Here is a 22,985-nt window from a genome sequence, read left to right on the forward strand (position 1 = left end):
AATCTGCATAAAATGATCACACAGCTCTGCAGGTTTCTGTCGGCTCTACTGAGAGTTTCAGCTTCTGTCAGCTCATTGTTTTGGTTTTCCGGCATGTTACTTTACTTTGTCACACTGCTTTTGGCAGCGTTTGGGCTTAAGCTGTAGAAAAATAAAACAAAATCTCTGATACAGCAGTACACTGTACCTCAGCAGCATTAAACGGAAGACAGACAATGTTAGTGATTAGCTGGTGGACAAAGCAAAGCATTTACTGAGGGTTAAGAGATAGATATTTCCTTGGGGAGTTGGTGGAGACCAAAACGAGTAGTGAAAATTGAACCTACATTTTTCAAGTGGCCAAAACACAGCCCCAAATTAATGGATCCATATCTGCTGGATGTGTAAACAGACAACTGTTTCCCAACAATTTTATCATATCAACTTAAAAAAAAATTATAATATGTGCATGTTAGTGTGGTGATTGCAGCTTGTTTCTGCTGCCCCAGAGTGCCCTGTATAATCTAATATACTGTAGCCCATGTGGGTGAGAATCTGTAAGTGGTTTCTGTGTTTCGACAGTCTTCATATTGAACGTTGTGGTTCATTCCAAAACCCAGATAAGTTTCGCAATAGAAATGTGGTTTGATGCGTGCAGACAGCAGATTTTCTGACTTTAGTTGTTGTGTTAAATTCTAATTCGATAAATGTCTCCAATCTAATAAATCACTGCAGTCAGTGGTGGTTTGAGTGGAGTCCAGCAGGATTAAATGTGCTGCAAATAGTGATTAGATCTTATCAATTCACAGAAAGTATTTTACAGCTGTAAAATTTCAAACCTCATTTTGGCTTGCAGCATCTGTAATTTTCCATGCAAAACTGTTAGAAGGCTAAAAATGTGAGAAATATTTCCTCGCTACTTATTGTACAGGATTATGTAAATGGTCTACAGTTATTCAACACAGGGACAGAGTACTGGAGGAAAACATTTACTCTTCTAAATTAGCATCGATACTATTTAATGCATGCATTAGTTATGTGTTTGCATTAAAGTTGCAGTCAAGCTTAAAGGGCAAAAGATGAAATGCATAGCAGTAACAAGAACCATGTGTTGTCCATCTCGCCACGCCACCCCCCTCTTATCTCCCCCCATTTCCCATCTGTGCCCTTCAGGCCCTCACTTCAGTCACCTCCCACTTCCCTCTTCCTTCAGAACCCGTCTGTTTTTGTTTTCGAGCCCGGGCTCTTTGCACAGGAAACTGTATACATTGGGAGCATTCAGGAAGGCAGAGAGCAGCTTTCCCGTTAGCTCCAAGTTTGGGCACATGGAAAAAAAAAAAAAATGAATAAAAGAGCTCAGTAATTCCTACACCAGGAGAGAAACAGAAGTCAGCTGTTCTCCTCCTCCTCCCGTAACCCTCCCCTTACATAGTCTGAACATTACCAAAAATCCATGCCACCCCACTGCCACGAGTCCATCTCTAAACACAAAATATTTGGAAAATCTCAAAGGGAAATTAGATTTAAAAATTTTGAAAAACTGATGTTCCTGAGGGGATTTGCCTCTCTGGATGCATGTATGTGTCAGCTACAGAGAAGCCAGTGTAAAGGGGAGACTGTGTGGAATGAAGGAAAAGAGGAGGAGATAAAAAGTAGCAGAGGGAGAGAGAGTCTGGCCGGGGGTAAAAAAACAACAGGAAACCAACCGATTCTAATGCTGTTTCTGCAAATCCTTCAGAGATAAAGCAGCCGACCGCCACGTCCCAGCTAACCGGCACTCACACCATGACTTTTCTTTGGTCATGTCTTGAATCAACAAGAATCTAAAAGGACTTTAAGGTGAAAAAGTGACGTCACTTCTGCTCTCAGCCTCCAACTGTGCGGTCAGTCAGAATGTGAGCGGATGCAGACTTTTTGGGGAGCTGTTTGCTGGGATTTCTATGCGGCTGCTTTTTGACCCACAAACTCAACCTTCGTCGAGGTCATATGGATCAGTCGCTGCACTTTCAAAGAACGTTTTGTTTTAATCATCTGGACTACTAACTGGAGCCACATGAAGAATAAAGGGACTAAGCAGAAGTCCAAAAAGAAAGGAAGTGAGAATGCGTTCGGCTGTGACCTGATAGAACATCTCCAGAATTCAGGACAAGATGGTAAAACAATTTTTATGATTCTTTTGAAATGAAATACTCCTTTACAAGCAGCAAACTACAGATTACTGCCTTCATTGACTACTTGGCTCGGACACAGGGGGTAACATTTATAAGTAAGATTAAACTTTATGAGTCATTTCCTAGATGATTAGAGCTTTTGTAACTATCTACACACATTATCTGGTCAAAGATAGAAAAGACAAAAAGTGTCTTTATGTAACAGATACAGTCTTTGTTCAAAGGTTACATATGTGCATTTTCAGTATACTACACATGTTTTACATTTAGTTATGCCATTCAATCACCCATTGGCTGTATTTAATGGTAATTTGTGACTTTGGGTGTGGCTCTCACATTTTTTGTGTCTATTTCCTATGGTGACTATATGACTAGTTTGGTGTCTGACAAAAGACTGGGCGGTGCTGCTGCTGCTTCTACTTATACATGCGAGAAAATAATGAGCCAAAAAAAGAAAAAATAGAACAAACAAACTGCATTGTAAAATATCCAAGTGGTCAGGATTTCATGAGAGCTTTCTGTTCTTTTCTTATTTTTGTTCTCATGCCTTGTTCTTTTCTTACAACCATCATCTGAGAGGTTTTTTTTTTGGCATGTTGTGTCAAAAATAGAAAAGATGGAACAGAAATCCTCCACGTGCTGAGACGTATGAAAAGCTGCATTGAGGATAACTTTAAGGAAGACCTGTTAGAGTGGACACACTGCAAGGCGGGGCATACAGAGCAGGAAGTGAGGGAGGAGGTACGGGTCGTACCCCTCCATCATGGACGCATCTGATGTATTGTGCTTTTAAACTTTAAACTGTTGTGTGTTTTAATGAAAGTATCTCACTAACTAAGAACAACACAAAGTAGACCATCGAAAAACCTATTTATTTTCATGTGTCTGAGTGATGCGCACATGTTCCCTGCATAAGTGTTAATTGTTGTTTTGTTTAGAGCATGTGTATCATGTGGTGTAAAACTGCAGTAATTCAAGAAAGCAACACTAAATCAGCAGACACCGTAACATCTGTCCTCTGGCAGTACACAAACGTTTTACTTGACAGGTTTTCTAACAAGGTTTTAAAAATCTCACCTACAACCTTTAAAGGAGCTGAAGTCAAAGTCTGTAAAATATGTTTACAAAACCTCACAAAGAGAGAGACTGCAGGGCTGTGAAGAGGTTTTTGAAAAGGTAGCAGCTGCAGTTTCAGCATTTTAACCAATAACTTGCATCTATCAACTCGGTATCGAGACTCATTCATGATTTCATGTGTTGTCATAATGTATTTTTAAAAATATGCCCAGTCAAAGTCAAACTGTGTTTTGTTGGCAGTCTACAAGAAGCTGAAATCTTCTCAGAAGTGCAGAAACGGAGAGGCACAAAATGACAACTCTTGAGTTGTTCATCATCCAGAATTCGACCACAGGCACGCAACTGAAAATCCAATTAAGTCAAAAAAGATGAGAATGTAAATGGCAGATTGCTGGTGTCTGTGGTAATGACTAGGAAATTAACCGTTGCCAAAAATATTCAGACAGTCAGTTTGCGGAGGATGGATTATACTTTTTGTTTGCAACTTTCCAACTAAATGCTAAAATACGTGGGAATAAAACAGAAAAGTATTCAAAGTATCTCCCAACGGAAATATCAATACTGGAACAAATATACATATAAGTAACCATATGGGCCTTTTTTGGGCCTACTGAAAGATAAGTCATATTAACTATTGATTTCCACATATATACATATTCATGTATTTTATTTAAACCTGCATTGAGACATAATTAATTACTCAATAATATTTTATATCATGCTCTACTAAGAAGTAAAAAGTCTATTTGTTGGCTCATGTGAGACTGAAAATGTGACATCCTATTTAATGTTGTTAGACTTTAGATTTAGATTAGACTTTATTAATCCCACAGTGGGGAAATTTAGTCTTTATATCTAAAGAGAGCCATACTTTATATCGTCTTAAGATACATCCTTATTTTGTATTTATTTTGTAAGTCTCATCCTTCATGCGCACCCTTAAAGGACTACAGTCAAAAGCCCACTGATGCTGTGTTTGTACAAATCACAATGAATCACAAATACAGCAGTCCAATTTTTTGTTCGCTCTACATTTTATGAAGCTCAGTGGGATGTTTGTGTGTCCACGTCTGCATGTGAATCAACTCCAGCAGAATATGATTCAAAGTAAGAGGAAACTTTTTTTTCCACATATATTGATTTGCACCGAGTTGTAACTTTGAGTATTAGCTAAAGGGAAGCTGTGGTCAGAGTGAATCAGAGCATGTGATTCACTCTGACACTGTTATATCTACTCATTGTTTTTTTTAAAGTGGAACACAGTTGTGTACAGAAGGTGATGTACTGTAGTTTGGAAAGCTGCGCTGGTCAGAGGTAACATTTCAAAAGCCGTTTTCTATTAGAGGAAATGTCGTAAGTAATACCAGCTACAAGGACTGGGTGTGTCAACTTTCCTCTGAAACAAACAAACCATTTTTAACTTCCTGTCAAAGTCCACCTACAATCACCGGCCCCAAGGAGCCGAAAACAGCCATGGTGGAACAAACCGCACACCGTGAAGTCAACCTTATGTGCATTGTTAACATTGAGACGTTATATTTGCAGCTGTTTCCTTCCTTTTTTAAGGATAATGTGACCATCAAGTCATCATGTAAAAATAAGTGTTCAAGTGTCTCGAACAGTGTGTGATTAACACAAATTCTCACACAAGTTCCTCAGGTTCTGAAGAAATGTGCAGAGTTCATTGAGAAGCATGGGATTGTGGACGGGATCTACAGACTGTCGGGGGTCACCTCAAACATCCAGCGTCTCAGGTACTTATGCAGTGTTTTTCCTGTACAGCTATTCTTTTCTTTATATTTGCAAGATTAAAAATGTCCCTCAAATGACGCTGTTTATTTGACATGAGACATGAAAGACCTCGAGTCATAAATATAAGTTGATAAAAGTTATGATTTAAAATGTCTGGGCACGGACTGTAAGTATCAACTCTATAATTATTGGTGTTCATATGCTGTTTGGAGCAAATCATCCACATAAAATTAGGTGAGGATATATTGTTTTCTCTGATTAATATTGAGCTTGTTTCTCATCTTTGTTGCTGTTTGTTTCCCCCCACAACAACATGAGTCAACTTCACCCTAACAAGCCACATGATGCAACAATACTTAGCAGGGGTGTTAAACAATCCAAGCATTCAGCTAACTGTGTGTCTGTGTTTGTGTGTAGGCAGGAATTCTGCTCTGAGGCGTGCCCTGACCTTACAAAGGAAGTGTACCTCCAGGACATCCACTGTGTGGGTTCCTTATGTAAGCTGTACTTCAGGGAGCTACCCAATCCTCTGCTCACATACGAGCTATACAGCAAATTCACCGTGAGTACATTCAAACCACATCTGCAGCGCGACTTCAAAGTGGTTTGACAGCAGATTTGTTTCTAAATTCATGCTTTACAAACTGTAATTAGAGACAGACAAAATGGCAACACCAACACCAGACATTAGTAAGCGGCAATTACTTCTCTATATTTGTGTCAACATGATATAAAACGTATTTAATTTCACCATGTTCCATGACCTCAGCTTTTTGGATCAGCGTTGATCAGCTGTTTTCACCACTTCCATGTAGAAAACTGTGCAATTAGCAGATCTCAACTTAGCTGTGAGCAAAGAACATACTGATTTACATAATTACACAAAGACATTCAGGATTAATTAGTTGTGCTTGCACCCAATGTGCAAGAGCAAAACTATTTTAATTGAGTATACTTGTCAGACACTGCGTGTTTATGGTCTGTTTTATCTGTGTATGTATATTTGTGTTTCTTTGTGGGACACCCTGTTGTTAGGTTGTTTTGGCAAATTACAGTTTGTTCTGATTCAACTTACTTTTATTGAAGAGTTTGACTTAAAGATGAGAACATTTTGTTTCTAGTTTAAGGTTTATGATGGCACAAGAGAAAAATGCCAAAAAGTATAAACAGATCCTAAAATAGATTCAAAATGTAACTGTGTGGATGAAATTGGGGTTACACCATCTCTATTTTTGAAGAAGCTTCACGGCTGCATTTTCTGGATTAAATACAAACATGAAAGAGGCAGGAGCAAGCAGAAGGGAACAGGAATACCGAACTGAAAGGCCTGATTTAGTGTTTTCTGTTTAGTGTTCTGTGTACTTTGACAGACCATTTGCATACTTTGGCATTCATACATCTTCGTGCAGCTCGTTCCTGAGAACTCCAGGACTTCAGTGTTTTGGGGAAAAATCTGCATCTCACATGGTGTACTAAAAAAAAAAACATAACAAAGACCACAAGAGCTTTCTTGTGTTCTCAAAGAAGAAAGAATGAAGTCAGTCTAAAGTTTTTAGCCGGGCTGTTTTCACATCTATTTGTTTGAAACCACGCGATAGATTGTGGCCTTTTTAGATGTAACATTTTAAAATAAATTTTGTTCTTTGACTGACACAAAACAGCACAAGTTTAAGCACGTATGTTTACTATGTTTACGACCTCACAAAAAATGCAGCTAATGTGCTCAGCTGTTTGGACCTCAATCACATTAGTTGGCCTGCACACACTCCTTGTCTGTTCACATGTGTTTAGCAGGGATATTAGACTTGGGAAGCTGTAGGTAGAAACAGTTAGGACCATGCAGATGGGATCCATTTATCGCACAGTTTATCAGTGCATTGATCCATTGAACGTACAGGCACAATCTTAGATGTTATTCTAGTGTGCAGGTTTCTATGCAAGAGAGCTGCAGAGACCACAAGCTTAGAAAATCACTTCATATTTGAGGAGAAGTGGCTTTTGGAAATTAAGTTCATTTGAGAATTTAGAGTCTTATCTAAACCATAACCATAGAATTTTAAGAAATTAATAACACTTTTCTCTGTTTTACATTCAGGAAGTGGTCACAGTGCACGGGGATCATGAGAGACTTTTACATATTCAGAGGGTCATCAAAGAGCTGCCGAACCCTCATTTCAGGTGAATCTCAGCCCCTCTTCACTCTAAAGTGAAGGCAATTTTCCAGCTTCTGAAGCCTCTGAGTCCTGTTTTTGACTCATGTTGTTGTAATAAATGCACTAAGAAGTTTTTATCAACTGCCCCCAGGACTCTGGAGTACCTTACAAAACACTTGGCTCACCTCGCCACCTTAAGCACCCAGACAAACATGCATACACGAAACCTGGCCCTGGTGTGGGCTCCAAATCTGTTAAGGTGAGTTTAACTTCACAGATGTGCCTGAAACACTTTATACACACACAAGAAACAAACTTTGACAGTTTGGTACCTTTGGTCTAGTATTCGTATTGAAAGTTGTCATGAATTTGTCACCTGTTTTTAATCTTAAATTGGAGCGGTTTCAACGTTTCTTCTTTTCTTAGATCCAAAGACATTGAAGCTTCATCTGGTAACGGAGACATGGCTTTCCAGGAGGTGCGGATACAGCAGTCAGTGGTTGAGTTTATTTTAAACCACACAGAGCAGATCTTCAATGGGGACTTTGCACAAATTAAACCCAAAGAAGGTATGAAATTCAAAAAGTGTCAACACATTCTTCACATGCTGAAAAGGATTTGCTAATATACCATTGAAAAAACAACTTACTATACTCCTCCAGGGCCAAGTCTGATGTGTGGGGAGAAGTATGCCACGCTCCCGATCAGTGGCCAGTGTGGGCCGATGAAGCTGATGAGCCTGGAAGAAGCTCAGGCCCGGTCCTTAAGTCCAAACCATCCCGTTCATAGAGAACGTCAGCGAGAGAACAGTCTGCCTGATACCAGCACTGCCACGCTCTATCACACCGTCATAGACATATCAGACAGCAAGTAAGATTTGCGTCAGGTTGTTTCAGTCACTATGATTATATGTGTTTAAATGCGCCTGCGTTTGAGGCTTATCTGGCACCAGATGTGTGCATGTGTATCTAAACAATGCAGATCACTGAAACCAAGAACAAGCTGTCCGATAGCTCTGGGTTTCATGATCTCTCTTTTTCTGTTAGGAGAAAGTTTTCTGGGAAATCGAAAAAGTGGAAGTCTATCTTCAACCTTGGAAGATCTGTGGAATCAAAGGGAAAACTGAGCCGCAACGGGAGTGTCTTCATAAGAGCTCAGGGGATAACGGGTAACTATACGCTTTTAAAGGAAATAACACTAAATGACTGGATTGTTCCTCCACTCTAAGATAGTCCATTGTGAACATGAGCTGCACAAATATGTACTTGCAACATTATCATGTATAAAAAAAGAAATAAAGGGTAAAGACAAAGAAAGGACAAAGATGAATAATAACTAGCAGAGCATCAAAGTGCCCTTGCAGGAATACAAAAGGCCTGCATGTTTCAATTCGGAGCTCCTCATTGGACCCCAGCAGATCCCGGTGAATTGATTCCAGGGGTTAAAAACAATAAAGTCAAAAAAGTAAATTCTTTCTAAAAAAATTAGGTTTATTTTTACTACACTATCTTGTGTCACCTTTTTAGGTAGGTAGGTATATACTTTATTAATCCCCGAGGGGAAATTTTTTCGCCACAGCAGCATACATACAGAAGCAATAATAGAAACAATAGAATAAAATAATAGAATAGAATAATATAATAGAAAAGCAATAAAATAAAATAGCAGTAAATAGCAGTAAAAAATATAAATATAAAATATAAAATGCACAGTATATACAGTATATATACAGTACATTATATATCTATATATATTATATACAACAAACCAATAAACACAGTCAACATATATATATATGTATATCTATACATACAGTACAGTATATATCTATATATATAATATACAAGCAACCAAGAAACACAGTCAACAGTGTTATTGTACTGTGATGGATTTTGCCAGAGGTGAGTTATTGTAAAGTGTATTAGGCCTACAAATATTAACTACTCAGGGGTCAGAGGCCAAAAAAGTTCAGAAGTACTGGCCTATAAAATTTTAACCCAGTATCATGGACAGAGTGTGTAACACACCCAAACAGACCACTAGAGGACGAAGTGTTAGTGTCACGTTTTGCCTCGGCTACGGCGTGAAAAGTACAGACACGTATGACCAGCGTCGAAAACTGAGGTCATGTGTCGCAAGTCATGTGAAAGAGTACTGTGTAAAGAGTGATGAAGTGTGAGCAGGAAAGTAGGTTGGAGGTGGTTGGATGGTTCTTGGACTTCCAACCAGGAGACTAGGGTTTGAGTCCACGAGAAAGTGACATGGATTTCTTTTAAGTAACGCAGGTAAGTTCCTTACACAACATAATATTTTTAAGTTACGTAATGTACAATTAAGGATCTTACATGATCTTTTCCTTACCCTAACTACGTATTTTGTGGTGACTAAACCTCAGCAGCCTTACTATTCACAACTAGGTGAGGCTAAACGTGACACTGACACATTATCCTGAAGTGCACTGCTGGGTGTATTACATGCTTTGCGTGACACTGGGTTAAACATTGAAGAAATGAAAGATTATTGTTCTGTATCACAATTCAAATACTAGGATCTATTTTTAAATTGTAAAAGCTATAAAAGTGATGTTCTGTTCCTGTTTTGTTGAAATGTTAAAGTTAATAGTACAGTTTTTTCCACAGAAAAGACAGCTCTCCGTCCATCCAGGAGCATGGAATCTTTGTGTTCCTTACCAACAGGTGGGGCGAAAAAACTTTGTTCTATTACTTAGCAGATAATTTAAAAAAAAAAAAAAAGATTACAATTATTGGGAGGCAGTAATTTTGCAAGAAATCTAAAAGATGCAAAAATGCATGACTTTTTAAAAATGTATCACTGATGTCATTTTTTTTTTTTTTTTTGCACAGATGATGACCGAACAGGAAGCGGTAGTCCAGCAGGTGGCAGTATTTTCATTCCGGATGTAAAATCCAGAACGCTGGGATCTGACTCACTCTACGACCTGAGTGAACAGGACCCTAACTGGGAGTTTAAAGGGAAGAAAGCTGCCGGGGCAACAGGTGGCTGGAGCCCAAGTATGAACCAAAAGGTGTCACCAGGTGCCTCTGCGCCCTCTCAGAAAACACTGCCCGAGCAGCTTAAGGTGTTCAAAGGTGACGACGTCAGCGGCTACAAACCCACCTCCCCAAAAAACAGGAGGATGTTGTACTCGGGCTCCTCCCACAACAGCTCCTCCCGACCCTCGTTTCCGGGAAGCTTTTTCCCGCTGGAGTCCTCGCCGAGGCATCAGCGCAGAGCCGTCAACATATCTGAGCCTTTCGCGGTGTCTGTACCCTTGCGTGTTTCAGCCGTTATCAGCTCTAACAGCACACCATGCAGGGGGCACGCCAAGGAAAAAGCAGCTACTCTGAAACCCTGCAAAGAGACCTCAGGATCTCGAGAGCTGAGCAACAACAATGGAAAGAGCAACACTTTCCCCCAACTGGAACCGAAGAGGCAGGAAGGAGCAGAGAGGAAAAGCACAGAGGAGCTGACCTTTAGAATGTCGCCACAAGGTGCAGACATCTTCCTTTTGATCACATTTTGAAAAGGCTTGTTTCATTACATGTTAAATTCGTGCATATATATATATGTGTGTGTGTGTGTGTGTGTGTGTGTGTGTGTGTGTGTGTGTGTGTGTGTTTTGTTCAGATACGAGCAAAGAAGTGATGCAAGAAGTTCAAGGAGGGAGGAATGTTTCTGAACTGGAACCGCTGACCTTCTCAAATGCAAGACAAGGAAAAGACACACCGCCATCTTGTGGGAAAGAACTGCACAAGCAGCCCATAGATGCACAACTGGTAAATAATTTGCTACAGATGTTTTCTTTGATTGGGGCTCAAGTTGTATGCACAGCTGGTTTAAAGTACACTGTCAAATTAAGTCTTTAAAGGCTCAAACTAAAGCTTTTATTGGTTAAAAATGGTATAAGTCAGTGCTACCAGTTTTAGGCTTCTTGTAGTGCCTTCAGATTTATTAATGGTCCCTGCAACTCTCAAGAATAACCAAGTCGAGTGACAAAAAGTATACTGCTTTAAACTGAGATTATTCTTGCTATTTTCTCAGGATAAAGGATCTTCAACTGGAAGAGATCTGTGGCCCGACCTCCACCAGGAACTGAAGATAACTGAACCTGAAATTGACCTGCTGGATGAGACCTTCAAACCAGTTTTCGTCACGACGAGCTCTTGTGAGAACCCCAAGTTAACAATGGATGTGAAGTCGAAGCGAAGCCGCAGCTCTCCGTCTCTGTCTTTGCTATGTAGGGAGCAGTCTTTGACCACCTCTCTGAGCGATCATGTAATTGCTGCCGGATCTGCCTTGGCAAAGAAACAGCCCTCCCAGTCAGACATCTCATTTTCTCTGCGCAAAAGCTTTGATGCAATTTCAGGAGGAAAGTCAAAAAATGTCCGGCCTGCGGACACGGAACATGAGAAACAGAAGCAGCTGCATCAAAAAGTCTCACCCTTAAGCAAAGATGATCCAGTTTACACCAAGCAGAGCCAACTTCCTTTAAAGGAAACCAGTTTAGATCAAGTTGCAATAAAGGATGTTCCAATGATCGCAAGCTTCTCAGGAGCAACCAGGAAATCTCTGAAACATGAAAGTCCTCAAGAGAACCTAAAAATCTCCTGTGACGGAGCAAAGAAAAGTGTGATTCCTGAGGTGGAGGTTATCAAGAGGCTTTCTGTGCGTGTGGAGGAGAGGCGTAAAACCTTGGAGCTGCCAAACCTTGACGACAATGAAAGCTGTGGAGGACACCCAGAGGAGCTGGACTTGGTGGAGCCCTGGGAGGATTTCAGCTCCACGAAGCAGTGGGTCACCAGTCCTCTACACTCACCTGACGTGGACGAGCTGTTTAACCAGCTGGCACCCTTCGGCTCACTGGGGGAAACCCTGAGCTTAGAGGCGGGAAAGATTTCATCCCCTCCAGTTGATGCCACCAAACAATCCGTCATTAAAAGCGCGGAACGCCTCTCAGGAAACGCTCCTCCAACTGCCAGCAGCAAACCAGAAAATAAATGGACATATCTGCCATCAGCGCCTACACGAATGAGTCTGAACAGCAATAATGCAACAAATCCTCAAACAGGAAAGTGCAGCACGGCAAAACAGAAGAATACAGTGTCATCTCAGAGGTTTAACAGACAAATGTCTTGCGAGGCAGCAGCCTCGGAGAAAAGAGAGGAGAACTGCTTCTCTAAACACAGGCCCTATTCTCTTAATTTAGACATGGGGCATCGATACATCAGAGACATTTCTAATCAACAAAACAGGAATTCATCAGAGTTTTCCTCTTGTCAGAGAGGTTCGGCCTCATCTGGAACTGTAAACAACGTGCTACCATCAGAGCTGGAACTGTTTCTCAATGATCGGCAGGCACCTCTTCGCAGAAACTCAGCGCCAGTCAGTGTGTCGTCTGTTCGGACAGCCTTCATGATAAAAACATGCCAGGCCATAGCCGTTCCCGTCGTCCCTCCGAAGGTGCAGTACAGTCAGATACCTCACTCCAGACATGAGAATGAATTCAACACAGCAAAGGAACAAGAAAAGGACTATTCTAAAATGAGTGCAGAGAAAAGCAGCGCCGTACCTCCTCCGATGATGTCAGACTTAAAGGAGGAGCTGGAGAATAAAGAGCCGGGCCCCAAACACCAAAAACACCTTCATGTTGAGAAATGTGCCGAGTCTGGAAAGACCGCATCCACCCCAGAAGTGCCGGTCATAACCAGGAGACACCCACCCACTCTGGAGGTGTTTGTAGATTGTCCCAGACCCAACAGAGGGAACCTCTTACAAAGACCCTCCTTTAGGAACAGACAGAGACCTCAGAGCCTCATCCTGCTCAGCCCTCCTTTCCCCATCATGGACTATCCGTCGTCAGGGGACGACGGCAAGCTCCTCTCATCCATCAAGAGCCTGAATGACACATCAGCAGTTAACGCCTTCTCTAAAGAGATGGCGGAGAATTTCAGGACGCCAGAAGGGATCGCTCTTCAAAATAAAATGACTATTCCAAAGAGCGGACAGAGACTGGAGACGTCGACCAGCTGCTTCTACCAGCCGCAGAGGAGGTCGATGATATTTGACAGCAGGAGCCACCGACAGATCGAGTGAGTGGAGGTGCACTCACTGGCTGTGACACTGTGGGTGCATGTAAATAGACCCAGCACATAAGGAATGAAAGGAAGATCATAACCGCATTACATGTGTGTGACTCATACCTTTCTTGAAGGTTGATGTATTGGTTCAAATAATTTAAAAAAACAAGAAGTATCTGAGGAAGAAGAAGCCATGATGTGTGTGAGAGCTATTGAAGATTGACTGAGGCTGCAACTAAATATTGTTTCTTTATCCATTAGTGCGCCTATTGTTTTCTATTTAGTCACTTAAATGTTTAATCCATAAATTATTAGAAAATACAGTTAATTAGCTGCCAATCGACGAATCATTTTAGCTTTGCTGAAGGAAAATGTTTTTAAAATGTGGCCCAACAATAAATGACATTAAGTATCATACAAGTTGCAGTATATCTGAGATGGGAGATCTCAGAGTGTGTGTAGTCCAAACAAAGTCACTGTGTATCTTCAGAGTACATTCTGCCAAACACTGTGTGCTGCACAGCGTTTTAACTGTTAAAAATCACAACTAAGAAATTAGCTGGTGAGCAGCATATGTCACGGAAGAAACGCTGCTAGAGGTATTCGTCATAAAAATGGAGCTTGAAACGTAATTTTTGACCTTCAAAACAGTAGCTGGACAAAAGCAAAAGGTTTATTAAATAACTTTTCGCAGAGGTCTCAACAAGAGGAGAAAAAAAAAATCACCTTCATCCCTTTCCCAAATGAGAGTGAAGTATCAATAATACAATGTAAAAATATTCCATCATAAGTACACCCTGCATTAAAATCCTACTTAAAAGTACAGAAGTGTTATCAGCTAAATATATTTAGAATCAAATGTACTAATTCTGCAGTAAAATGTCCCCGTGAGTGATAAATTACTGTGTTTGACAATACTTGGTGCAACAATGTGGAAGCAGTGCTGCAGCAGGTCCAGGTGGAGTTATCTACACAACGTTTGGTGAAGTGCTTCTCAGTCAAAGCCCCTCCAAAGGGTCAACATGTAAATCTGTGGGGTCGTGACATAATTAATGGTTTAGGAAAGGAGAAAAAACAAAGTTCTTCTACACAAATTATGATTTATATTTTGGGCATAACCTGTAAAATAACTAGTCGATGCATCTGTCCAAATATTTGTTAATTTGAACTTTAAATTAAGCTCTTGAGTAAATGGACTTAGTTACTTCAATTGTTTCAGTGATATCTCATTGTTTTTTTTTCTCAGAGGATGCGGTTACTCAGTTGTCATGGAGACAGCTGAGGTAGACTGGAAGGTGTAGTAGAAATCTCCAGAAAACCATGGAAATTTAAGATATATAAATACAAAATGAGTTGCTTTCATAAAGACCAGTTTTGTGTTATTTTACAGAGCCTGTAAAAATGAACTTTTTTTTTTACCCAAAAAGGTTTTCAGAGACAATATTTGATGCTTGCCTGAAATTTGAACAAAATACTGCTTGTGTCAATTGAGACGCTTCATATTCTGTATGTTTCTACAACATTTCGATACACAGGATTTTGCAGCGGCACACTCACTTTCAGAAGAATAAAATTACAGTCCAACCCAACGTATATACGTCAGTGATGCAATGGCAAAATTATGAGCTCATCAAATATTCATGTCAGAACTGAATTCATGCTCGAACGCTCTAAATACAGGAATTGTACGGTAAAGTTTCGCAAAAAATAAAACATCAAACTAAAGAACTGACAATTAAACAGTCACAGATTTATTCATTCCTTTATGAACTTACACGTGATATAACTTACTGTATACTATATACTGTATGTAGCGACTGGCTCTGTGATAAGCTGATGTCAATGTGATTTTACTTTGAAACTAATATTTAAAAGTAAATTCCTGTTTCTGATTTAAATATATCAGAAGCTTAATTCATATTTAGCCACATATACATATGTAATTCATATGTATTACTTTGGATTTTATGACAGGTTTTCATTTGTTGTTTGGAGTTTTTTAGACAGATAAAACAGAATTGTAGAAAAAGCTTCATTTGATGATTTTGATGTTACCAAAAGTAAAATTGTGAAGCTGCTCGTCAGACAGTAAACTGGAGGTTGGACTTTATGCCTGCTGACTATTCAATGTGTTTGGACTTTTATGGTGCTTTACGTCTGATTTAGTCTTTTCCTGATTTTTCTCTTTTTCTCTTCTCATTCTGATTTTGTGTAATTACCTTTTATGCTCTCTTTGGGTGAGCGCCCAAAGACACAACAGTTTGGAAGTTACATTGTATTTAAGAAACCTTATTGAGGTTACAGTGGTTTTATACTGTAGTTTGTATGGACTGAGTGAATGATTACAATGTTAAAGAAAAAACATGTGCCGTAGATGGACATTTTAATGTTTTTTGTATTATTATTTTAGTGTTTTGTAACTCCTGTATACTTGTTGATACTGAAAATGACTGACTGAACTGAGTGTATTCATATGAAAAACACCAGAACTGAGACTTCTAAGATGACAGTTTTTCCCTAATTATCTGATGAAGGCTCCCAAAGTAATGTACATAAGATATTTGATGAGTTTTATTACAACAAAAAACCTATGAGAATAAAACATTAAAAAAAAAAAAAAAAACATGAATCAGTTGTGCTGATGCAAGACTTGTACTAAAAACATGCCGTGTCCGGACTCACCAGTTTAAAATAAGATTTTATTTTGTAAATTGTTTAGTGAGGTTTCCACTCATACTGCAGTTTTTTAAAGTGCAACAGCATCTGTATGATTTACAGTAATTTGTTCAAATTACACTAATAACTAATTGGAAGTCTAAACGTACTCCGAGGGATGAGAAAAATACTGAGGTTATCCTATCAAACAGGAGTCTTGTTGTTTGCTGTGTTTTTGCCAGAAGTACAATTCTGGAAAATGTTTACGGGTCTTTATAAAGGATTCAGGTTAATAATTTTCTCCTGGCCATTTTTCTTTCTTTCGTAGGCACTTAAAAAAAACCAACCTGTGTTGCTTCTTTCCCCCAGAAGTATTGTTGCTAACGCATGGAAACCTGGTCACACAAGTTATACATGTTTCCTAAATAAATGCCTGTTTTGCTTATCCACCTGTTAAAAACTGCATTAACTAGTATTAATGATATAATCTGCTAAATTTCACACCATCCCATCCGATGGAAATGCCTCTATTTTTCTTGAGTCCTGAAAATGTCACAACTTTCTTTCCTTTCCTCCACAAAGCAACTCTTTGAAAGAGGACTGATGACAGAGACTGTGGCGCTGCTGCCTGAATGAAGAGTATTTAAGGGGCCCCCCAAAGATGGAGATTCCTGACCCAGGTTGCATGTGGTGTGGTGTTTGCTCCTATCAGTGATATTTTACTTTACAAAAATAGAACAGTAAGCTACACTTAAAATGTTGTTTCAACTTTTTTCTTCTTCTGAAAAACCTCTACAACCTGTTTGTACACTTCCACGTTCATCAACTACGTCTGGTCTTTGCCACCAGATGGGGCTCCTGCTCCACACTGCACCACAGAGCAAGCCACTGAACTGCAGAGCAAACCTGCTGGAAACAGTCTGCGCTTCAGGTACGAGGAGCTCTAACTACCGCACACACACGGAAAAGAAGTGACGGGCGACGTGTTTTCAACTGTCTCTATCTGTAGACGAAAACACAATCTCTGTGAATCAGCTTCCATGATGTTGTGAGTGTGCGCGTGCGCGTGGCTGTGCATCCTTTGGTGAAGCCAAAGACCTTGCAATCCTTTTAAAAAAATTTTTTTTTTTTTTTTTTTCTATTTTAGCCTGCAAGTTCATTATAAAACTACAACGAGGTCCATTACAGTGCAATCCAGCTGTATAACTCGCATTATTGCTATTCCCTACGGACACTTTACAGCATTCTGTTGTTGTAAAGTGTTTGTACAACAACATAATGCATTATGATACACCAGTGTTTGTTTAAAACATATAAAAACCCACTAATACTTGAAAAATATTTACAGATATTTTTACCTGCACATTAAATATAAGCGATCTCCACCTGGAGACATCTCAGTGCGCAGGTATCCCTTTATAATCTAATATTAATGGTCACATATGGACTGGCTGCAGGTGACACACTGTAGTTTTCTCCAAATGTCACATCTAATATTTGGACCACACATTCCCATTCAGAGATGTTCACTTTGTAGCGTATATAGCGGAGGCGCTTGCAGAGGTCTCTTCCATGTCTGCGCAGTTCATTATTTCTCGACCTTTGACACTGCTTGTGTATGGGCCGAGAATTAAAAAGACGTATTCGGGGCACACTGAAAAAGGCAAGCAGAGCACTGTGCGCGCGTTGAATATTCAATTAGCCAGGAGGGGGAACTGAGGAAGAGTGAAGCTGCGTGCCAGTCCTTCATCTTACATTACTGATTAGCTGTTAAACAGATTATGTGCAGCTGAATGAGTTCAAATGTTGCAGAAGAAAACAGACGGAGTTCAAGGCAATGACGAGCGGTTTCCTTCCCTGCCACTTCAGCCGGCTGCACACACTCTCACCAACAACAGCTCCAGAATGAGACATGTTGCTGTTCCGTTTAGTTACAGATTAAATCAGACATCGAGAGCAACAGAATCCGTTTCCAGTACATGGATGCAGGTTAAGGTGTTTAGATGAAGCTGTATTTTAAAATATAAAATAATATATCTGTTATAAAATACAAACTGTAGTGCAAAATTAAACATTGTGCCATTTTAAAACCACACAAACCTGCTCAGATTTTTGTAAACTCGTTCCTTCTTATAGATGTATAGATAAACGCAAAATAAAAACGCCACACACAGGGTAAAGTTATTAAATGTGAAGATAAAAGTGCATTTTAACCTTTAAATCCTTGTTTTAAAAGTATCCTGTTGAAAACAATTCCCCCTGTTTCAATAATAACTCAGTACTCTACGTTTACAGGCGAGGTTGGGACTGTAGAGCAGGTGGCATTTGTTATTTAGAAATGAGTAAACAAACTGGTTATAAATGCATTAAAGTGTTTAAAAGTTTATAAACTGTTTTGTTAAAGTTTGCAGACTAACTGGTTAAGGTTTATTCCACACTTTTATAAAGCAGGATAAGTTTAAAATAGTTGAATGTGCAGTGCCACAGCAAGCCACGCGGGTCCAAAAGAGCTCTCATTGAGAAGCCACGTGTCCGTTTCCAAAGCCTCTCCAACTTAACCACCTCCTTTGTACGACTAACCCACATCGGCAGCGTCCCTCCACATAAAGGGATTTGCAATTTCAAGATATTTCAGCTTAAATGTTTTTGACAGTTCCCTCGCTTTTACCTCGGCTTGGTTATTTTAACTGTGCCAAATGGGTCACCTTGGGTTGCTGTCTGCGCGCAAAGGGCTTTTGCGCGCATTCAGTCTGAATTTTTTCCAACTTTCCTTGACGGGGAAACCAGCTGCTGGTCGTGAAAAGACGGCTTATTAATTGTCCTTTGTCATGCAGAATTGCTTGATTTCTAAAGAAACGTACAAAGGCTCTTTTTCAGGATTCAAGTATTTTGTTTCGTGCGTATTTTCAAACCATCGAATCAGCTGCAGCGCCGCGCCGTCTACCAGACTCTCAGGTACTGACTGCCTGCTCCCTTTGTCCCCTTTTAATGCTGTTGTAAATCGTGCAGACTGATTTGTTACAAGCTGTTCTTTTAATCTGATAGATAAGAGACATGTCAAAGAAAAGCCGTAAATAAAAAATTAGCCAGAATAAAGACAAGGGCGAGTCTGCTAGATGGGCGCCTGTTGACTCAAGCGGCTCTCCAGCGTCAGGGGAGCCCTCTCCTCAGCTCCGTCAAGGTTACGTCCACAATTCCCTTTTCTTCTTTTTAAAAAGACACCGTAGTCCTTTTTGCTTCAATGAATTGATCGGCACAAAATTAAGAATAAATAAATTGAGCATTTGGAGCACCGAGCGTATAAGCTCCCCCAGGGCGCATACCCCCGGGCTATTGAATGGATAAAGGGCGCTTTGCAGAGGACGTTGGGAGCAAAATGGGGCTCTATGGTGCAATTAACAAAATAGTCTAATCCCATATCTTAACAAATGCAAATATTAGAGTTTTGTTAAAATGGTTAAGTGAACAATTAAATGAAAGTTTACAAGTGAAACTTCACATCCAAAAAAGGCACACCGATGCAGATAATGTGCTGTACAATTTAAGAGCAGTTTTTCCTCTCTTTGGCAAAAGTCTGTACTTTTATATGAAGGAAAATATAATTTAAAGCCTATTCAACATAATAAATATAGTTTTGACGACCAAAGCTTCCGTCAGAGTGCAGCTGTAACGGTGCGTAAAGTAGACGAACAAACCTGGAACTCCACGCCAAACTCCTGGCTTGGTCTCTCTGATTTTATTGATCAGATAATATTTTTTTTTACTGAATTTAGAAAATACATATACACTCTTTGTAGACTCATTTTATCCAGAGTAAGTCTAAAATACTGAAATTGTGATGGAGGATGATGCGTATTTTTAGACTTCGTGCAATATTTTATTTTTGTGGTTTAAATGATTGTCAATAAAAAATAAAATTACATGCTAATTAATATTTGTGTTTTTTGTTATTTAAACAGTAATTGTCTGTTTTTGAAGAGTTTGTACGAGAGATTGAACGCACCTGCAGCTCATAAAACCGGCAATAAACTTGACCACAGTGCTGCCTTAACAATAAGAACAATGTGGGTCATGGACACCAGACTGAGTCTTTCCCTCATTTATTTTCATGTTAGATCGATATCTTAAGATATCCACACTCCTGATGCACCACCACAGCGATTATTAACTCGGTCACACGAGACGGATCGTTTCAGCTGGGATGAAGCTTGAAAGGAGCTCCAAAGGGGCCAGGCAGTGATATGGCTTGAGTGTCCCCCAGGGAAAGCACATAAGAGGACCCCATAATAATGTCTTTATCATTTCTGGGAGATAAAGATTATTAAGCATTTGATTTACTCGTCCAGGTCATTTATCCTAATGTGCTCTCTAGATACACAAGAACAGTTTGTTTATCTGCGTGGATGCAGTCAGAGTGTAGGAACAAAATTATGTCACAGCCAATTTGTTTTAGGCTTTTTGCGGGAAAGTTATTCTTTTAAACCCTCTCACAGCCTGAGCACATCCTGCGCACTGTAGCTTTAGCTTCATTTGAGAGAATATTAGGATATATATTGTTTTAATTTGCACAGAAACCGAGTCTTACGTCTGAAAAGAGCAGCAAGCCACTGCACATTTCGCGCGTTTCCAAATGTGCGCAGCCAGCAAGTCTGACTACATGGGAATATTATTCATGTTATTATTTTGACCAAAGACTATACCACAATATTTGGAATTGTCTAATAGTCTTCCCACATCATTTTTTTTTTAATTTAATACCCAAACTAATAACATCAACCTGATGTGCGCCATAGTGCGCACTCAGTGGTGCGCAAAAAACAAAATATTTAACTCACGAGACAGCGTAGTCTACCGCTCAGAAATATTTTTATTTAAGTATCAACATTTTTAAATAAATAAATATTTTTCAATTACACTGAAGATATAATTTCAGAGAGGTCTCAGCGATGTGACAGAACGGGGATTTCTCTCCAGCTTTCCATAGTTGAAGTCACAGTTCCATCACAGAATGAATGTAACCAGTATTCACCAAGTATAGTACAAAATACTGTCTTCCCCAAAATACTAATAAACAATGTTGCTATTGTTTTTTGGGTTTGTCTTTACAAATATGCCTACCATATCATCGGATTGGCAACAACAATGGACTGTTTTCAGAAAAAAACTACATACAAAACGTACAACATGTATACAGCTATACAATAATTCAGGACAGTTCCCTGATTAAATATTCTCTGTATGTACAGATGACTGAACACAAGTGGAACAGTCTTGTTTTTTTGGCTGTATTCAAAATCTTTCAGAAGAGAGGCAGCGAGGGAGTTCAGGGGGAGACGGACAGGTCCACGTCCTCCTTTTCGGATGAGGAGGGAGATATGGGAATGTCATCGTCCTCTTCCTCCGAGCATCTCGCGGTTGACAGGGAGGAACATTTGCAGTTATGTGATCCAGTCCTTTGGCCGCTACTTTTGCCCTCCTTTTTGTGCTTCACTCTGCGGTTCTGGAACCAGATTTTCACCTGTTTCTCGGACAAGTTCAGGTACGTGGCGATCTCGATGCGCCTCAGTCTGGAGAGATACATGTTGGAGGTGAACTCTCGCTCCAGCTCCAAAAGTTGTGTGCTGGTGAAGGCGGTGCGCATGCGCTTGCTGCTCTGAAGTTTTCCATTACTGTTTTCTGTGAAAATAAGAGATTGTCAGACACAGACATATAATGGAAACACATTAAACGTGGCTCTGCTCGACTCAATCTAATGTTAAATCAGCCTCTACTCACCGATTGAGATGCAGTGGAACTGGCGCGGGTCTGGGACCGAGTACGCAGCTTGGTAAATCCCCGGTCCGTGGCTGAGGTTCACGCTGTTGGATGAAGAGTGTTGCCTGGACAAAGCTGAGTGGCAGTACTGTGAGCTGAAGGGAGGAAACGATGCTTTGAGCAGCGGCAGCGTCGGTGGAGACGGGTGGAGATGGGACGCGGTCATGCACAGCGGACAGAAGCACAGCAGCCCGGCTTTCCTCGAGTGGCAGGAGCCCGCCAGCCCGTGTGGGTGGTGCGGCGAGTGCACAGCGTACGGGAATAAAGGTGGGTTATTCTCGGTCCCTTTGTCGCTGGCCTCCCTTAAAATCAAGGAATCCACGAGAAAAGACCTCGGCATGTTTGCAAACTTGTTGCTCAGCGCGGTTGAAGTTTAAGCCGGTGCGTCGTTCGTGTCGGTCTGCTCTCCTTGGGACGGTGGACAGCGAAGTGGTGCTGAAGGCGCACAGCCTCTCCTTAAATAGCCGCTCGTGGACTCGGTTCGGCCATGTGACGGTTACGCTGTAAGCGGCCAAGAGCTCTCAATAGGGTTTTGTGCCTTTCTCTCGGCATTCCCACTGCACGCTTCCCCATTATTTCACTTGTTAACTAAATGAACTGCATAATGTAGTCTATTCTTGTCAGCCCCACCCACGCCGCAAGAGGCGGCACTGCCCATTCTCCCTTTTATCATCACTCTCATTTTATCATAGAGAAGAGCTTAAATTTGTGAGAGAAAACGTTTCTGTCACATTTGGAAAGCCAGCGTGTATTCAAGTTTTGTCTTAAACCTGAAGCAGTCTGGATGTCTAGAAGTTAGAGTCTTAAACGCGTGTGTATATCCATGGCAAGGAGAAGGAGTGCTACTGTTATACATGTATCCAATATATTCTAATACAAGCAGGTAAATTACAGACTAATTTTCCAGTAATTCTTTTAAAATCATAAGTTCATCATATCTGTATTTGATGATCTTAAGAAAAGTTAAAGTCTGTTCATTATATTGTTCCATTTTTCTGAATTAACACCAGCAAACACCTACCATTCTTCCACTATTTTAAATATTTTAACCTGTGTGCATCCTGTCAGGTCTGACGCACTTGTGAGGCTACTTTACCGACAGCGTTGAGCGCAAACATAAACGCAACAGCTGAATGTAAAGTTTATGCATATCCATTTTAGGGTTAATGTGTCATTTCTGGGCACAAAAAAAGGGACAAGTCATTGCCTGGAGGCAGTGCTGTTAAAGAGCGGTGATTAATTCCTTTGCTCGGGCCCCTGCCGAGCCGGGGGGAAAGAATATGTAA

The 22,985-nt window shown here is 40.3% G+C and overlaps 2 protein-coding genes across 2 annotated transcripts; one reads left to right on the forward strand and one right to left on the reverse strand.

Moving 5' to 3' along the window:
- Positions 1–1,738: 1,738 nt before the first annotated feature.
- arhgap31 (Rho GTPase activating protein 31) lies at positions 1,739–15,838 on the forward strand. The gene is made up of 12 exons (XM_069713254.1): positions 1,739–2,132; positions 4,879–4,981; positions 5,397–5,541; positions 7,075–7,157; positions 7,284–7,391; positions 7,559–7,701; positions 7,795–8,002; positions 8,179–8,300; positions 9,772–9,828; positions 9,997–10,644; positions 10,781–10,929; positions 11,195–15,838. Exons 1-12 carry the CDS (start codon positions 2,033–2,035, stop codon positions 13,244–13,246), a joined length of 3,918 nt encoding a protein of 1,305 aa, XP_069569355.1. The 5' UTR covers positions 1,739–2,032; the 3' UTR covers positions 13,247–15,838.
- A 4,896-nt stretch (positions 15,839–20,734) lies between these two features.
- Positions 20,735–22,130, reverse strand: gsx1 (GS homeobox 1). The gene is made up of 2 exons (XM_069713267.1): positions 21,661–22,130; positions 20,735–21,561 (listed from the first exon to the last, which is right to left on the reverse strand). The coding sequence occupies exons 1-2, from the start codon at positions 22,037–22,039 to the stop codon at positions 21,209–21,211; spliced, it is 732 nt and encodes a 243-aa protein (XP_069569368.1). The 5' UTR covers positions 22,040–22,130; the 3' UTR covers positions 20,735–21,208.
- Positions 22,131–22,985: the final 855 nt, after the last annotated feature.

This window comes from Brachyistius frenatus, unplaced genomic scaffold (assembly GCF_029030835.1).
Source record: "Brachyistius frenatus isolate BFR_SWC_R1_liver_20210118 unplaced genomic scaffold, ASM2903083v1 Contig_117, whole genome shotgun sequence".
Lineage (NCBI taxonomy): Eukaryota > Metazoa > Chordata > Actinopteri > Embiotocidae > Brachyistius > Brachyistius frenatus.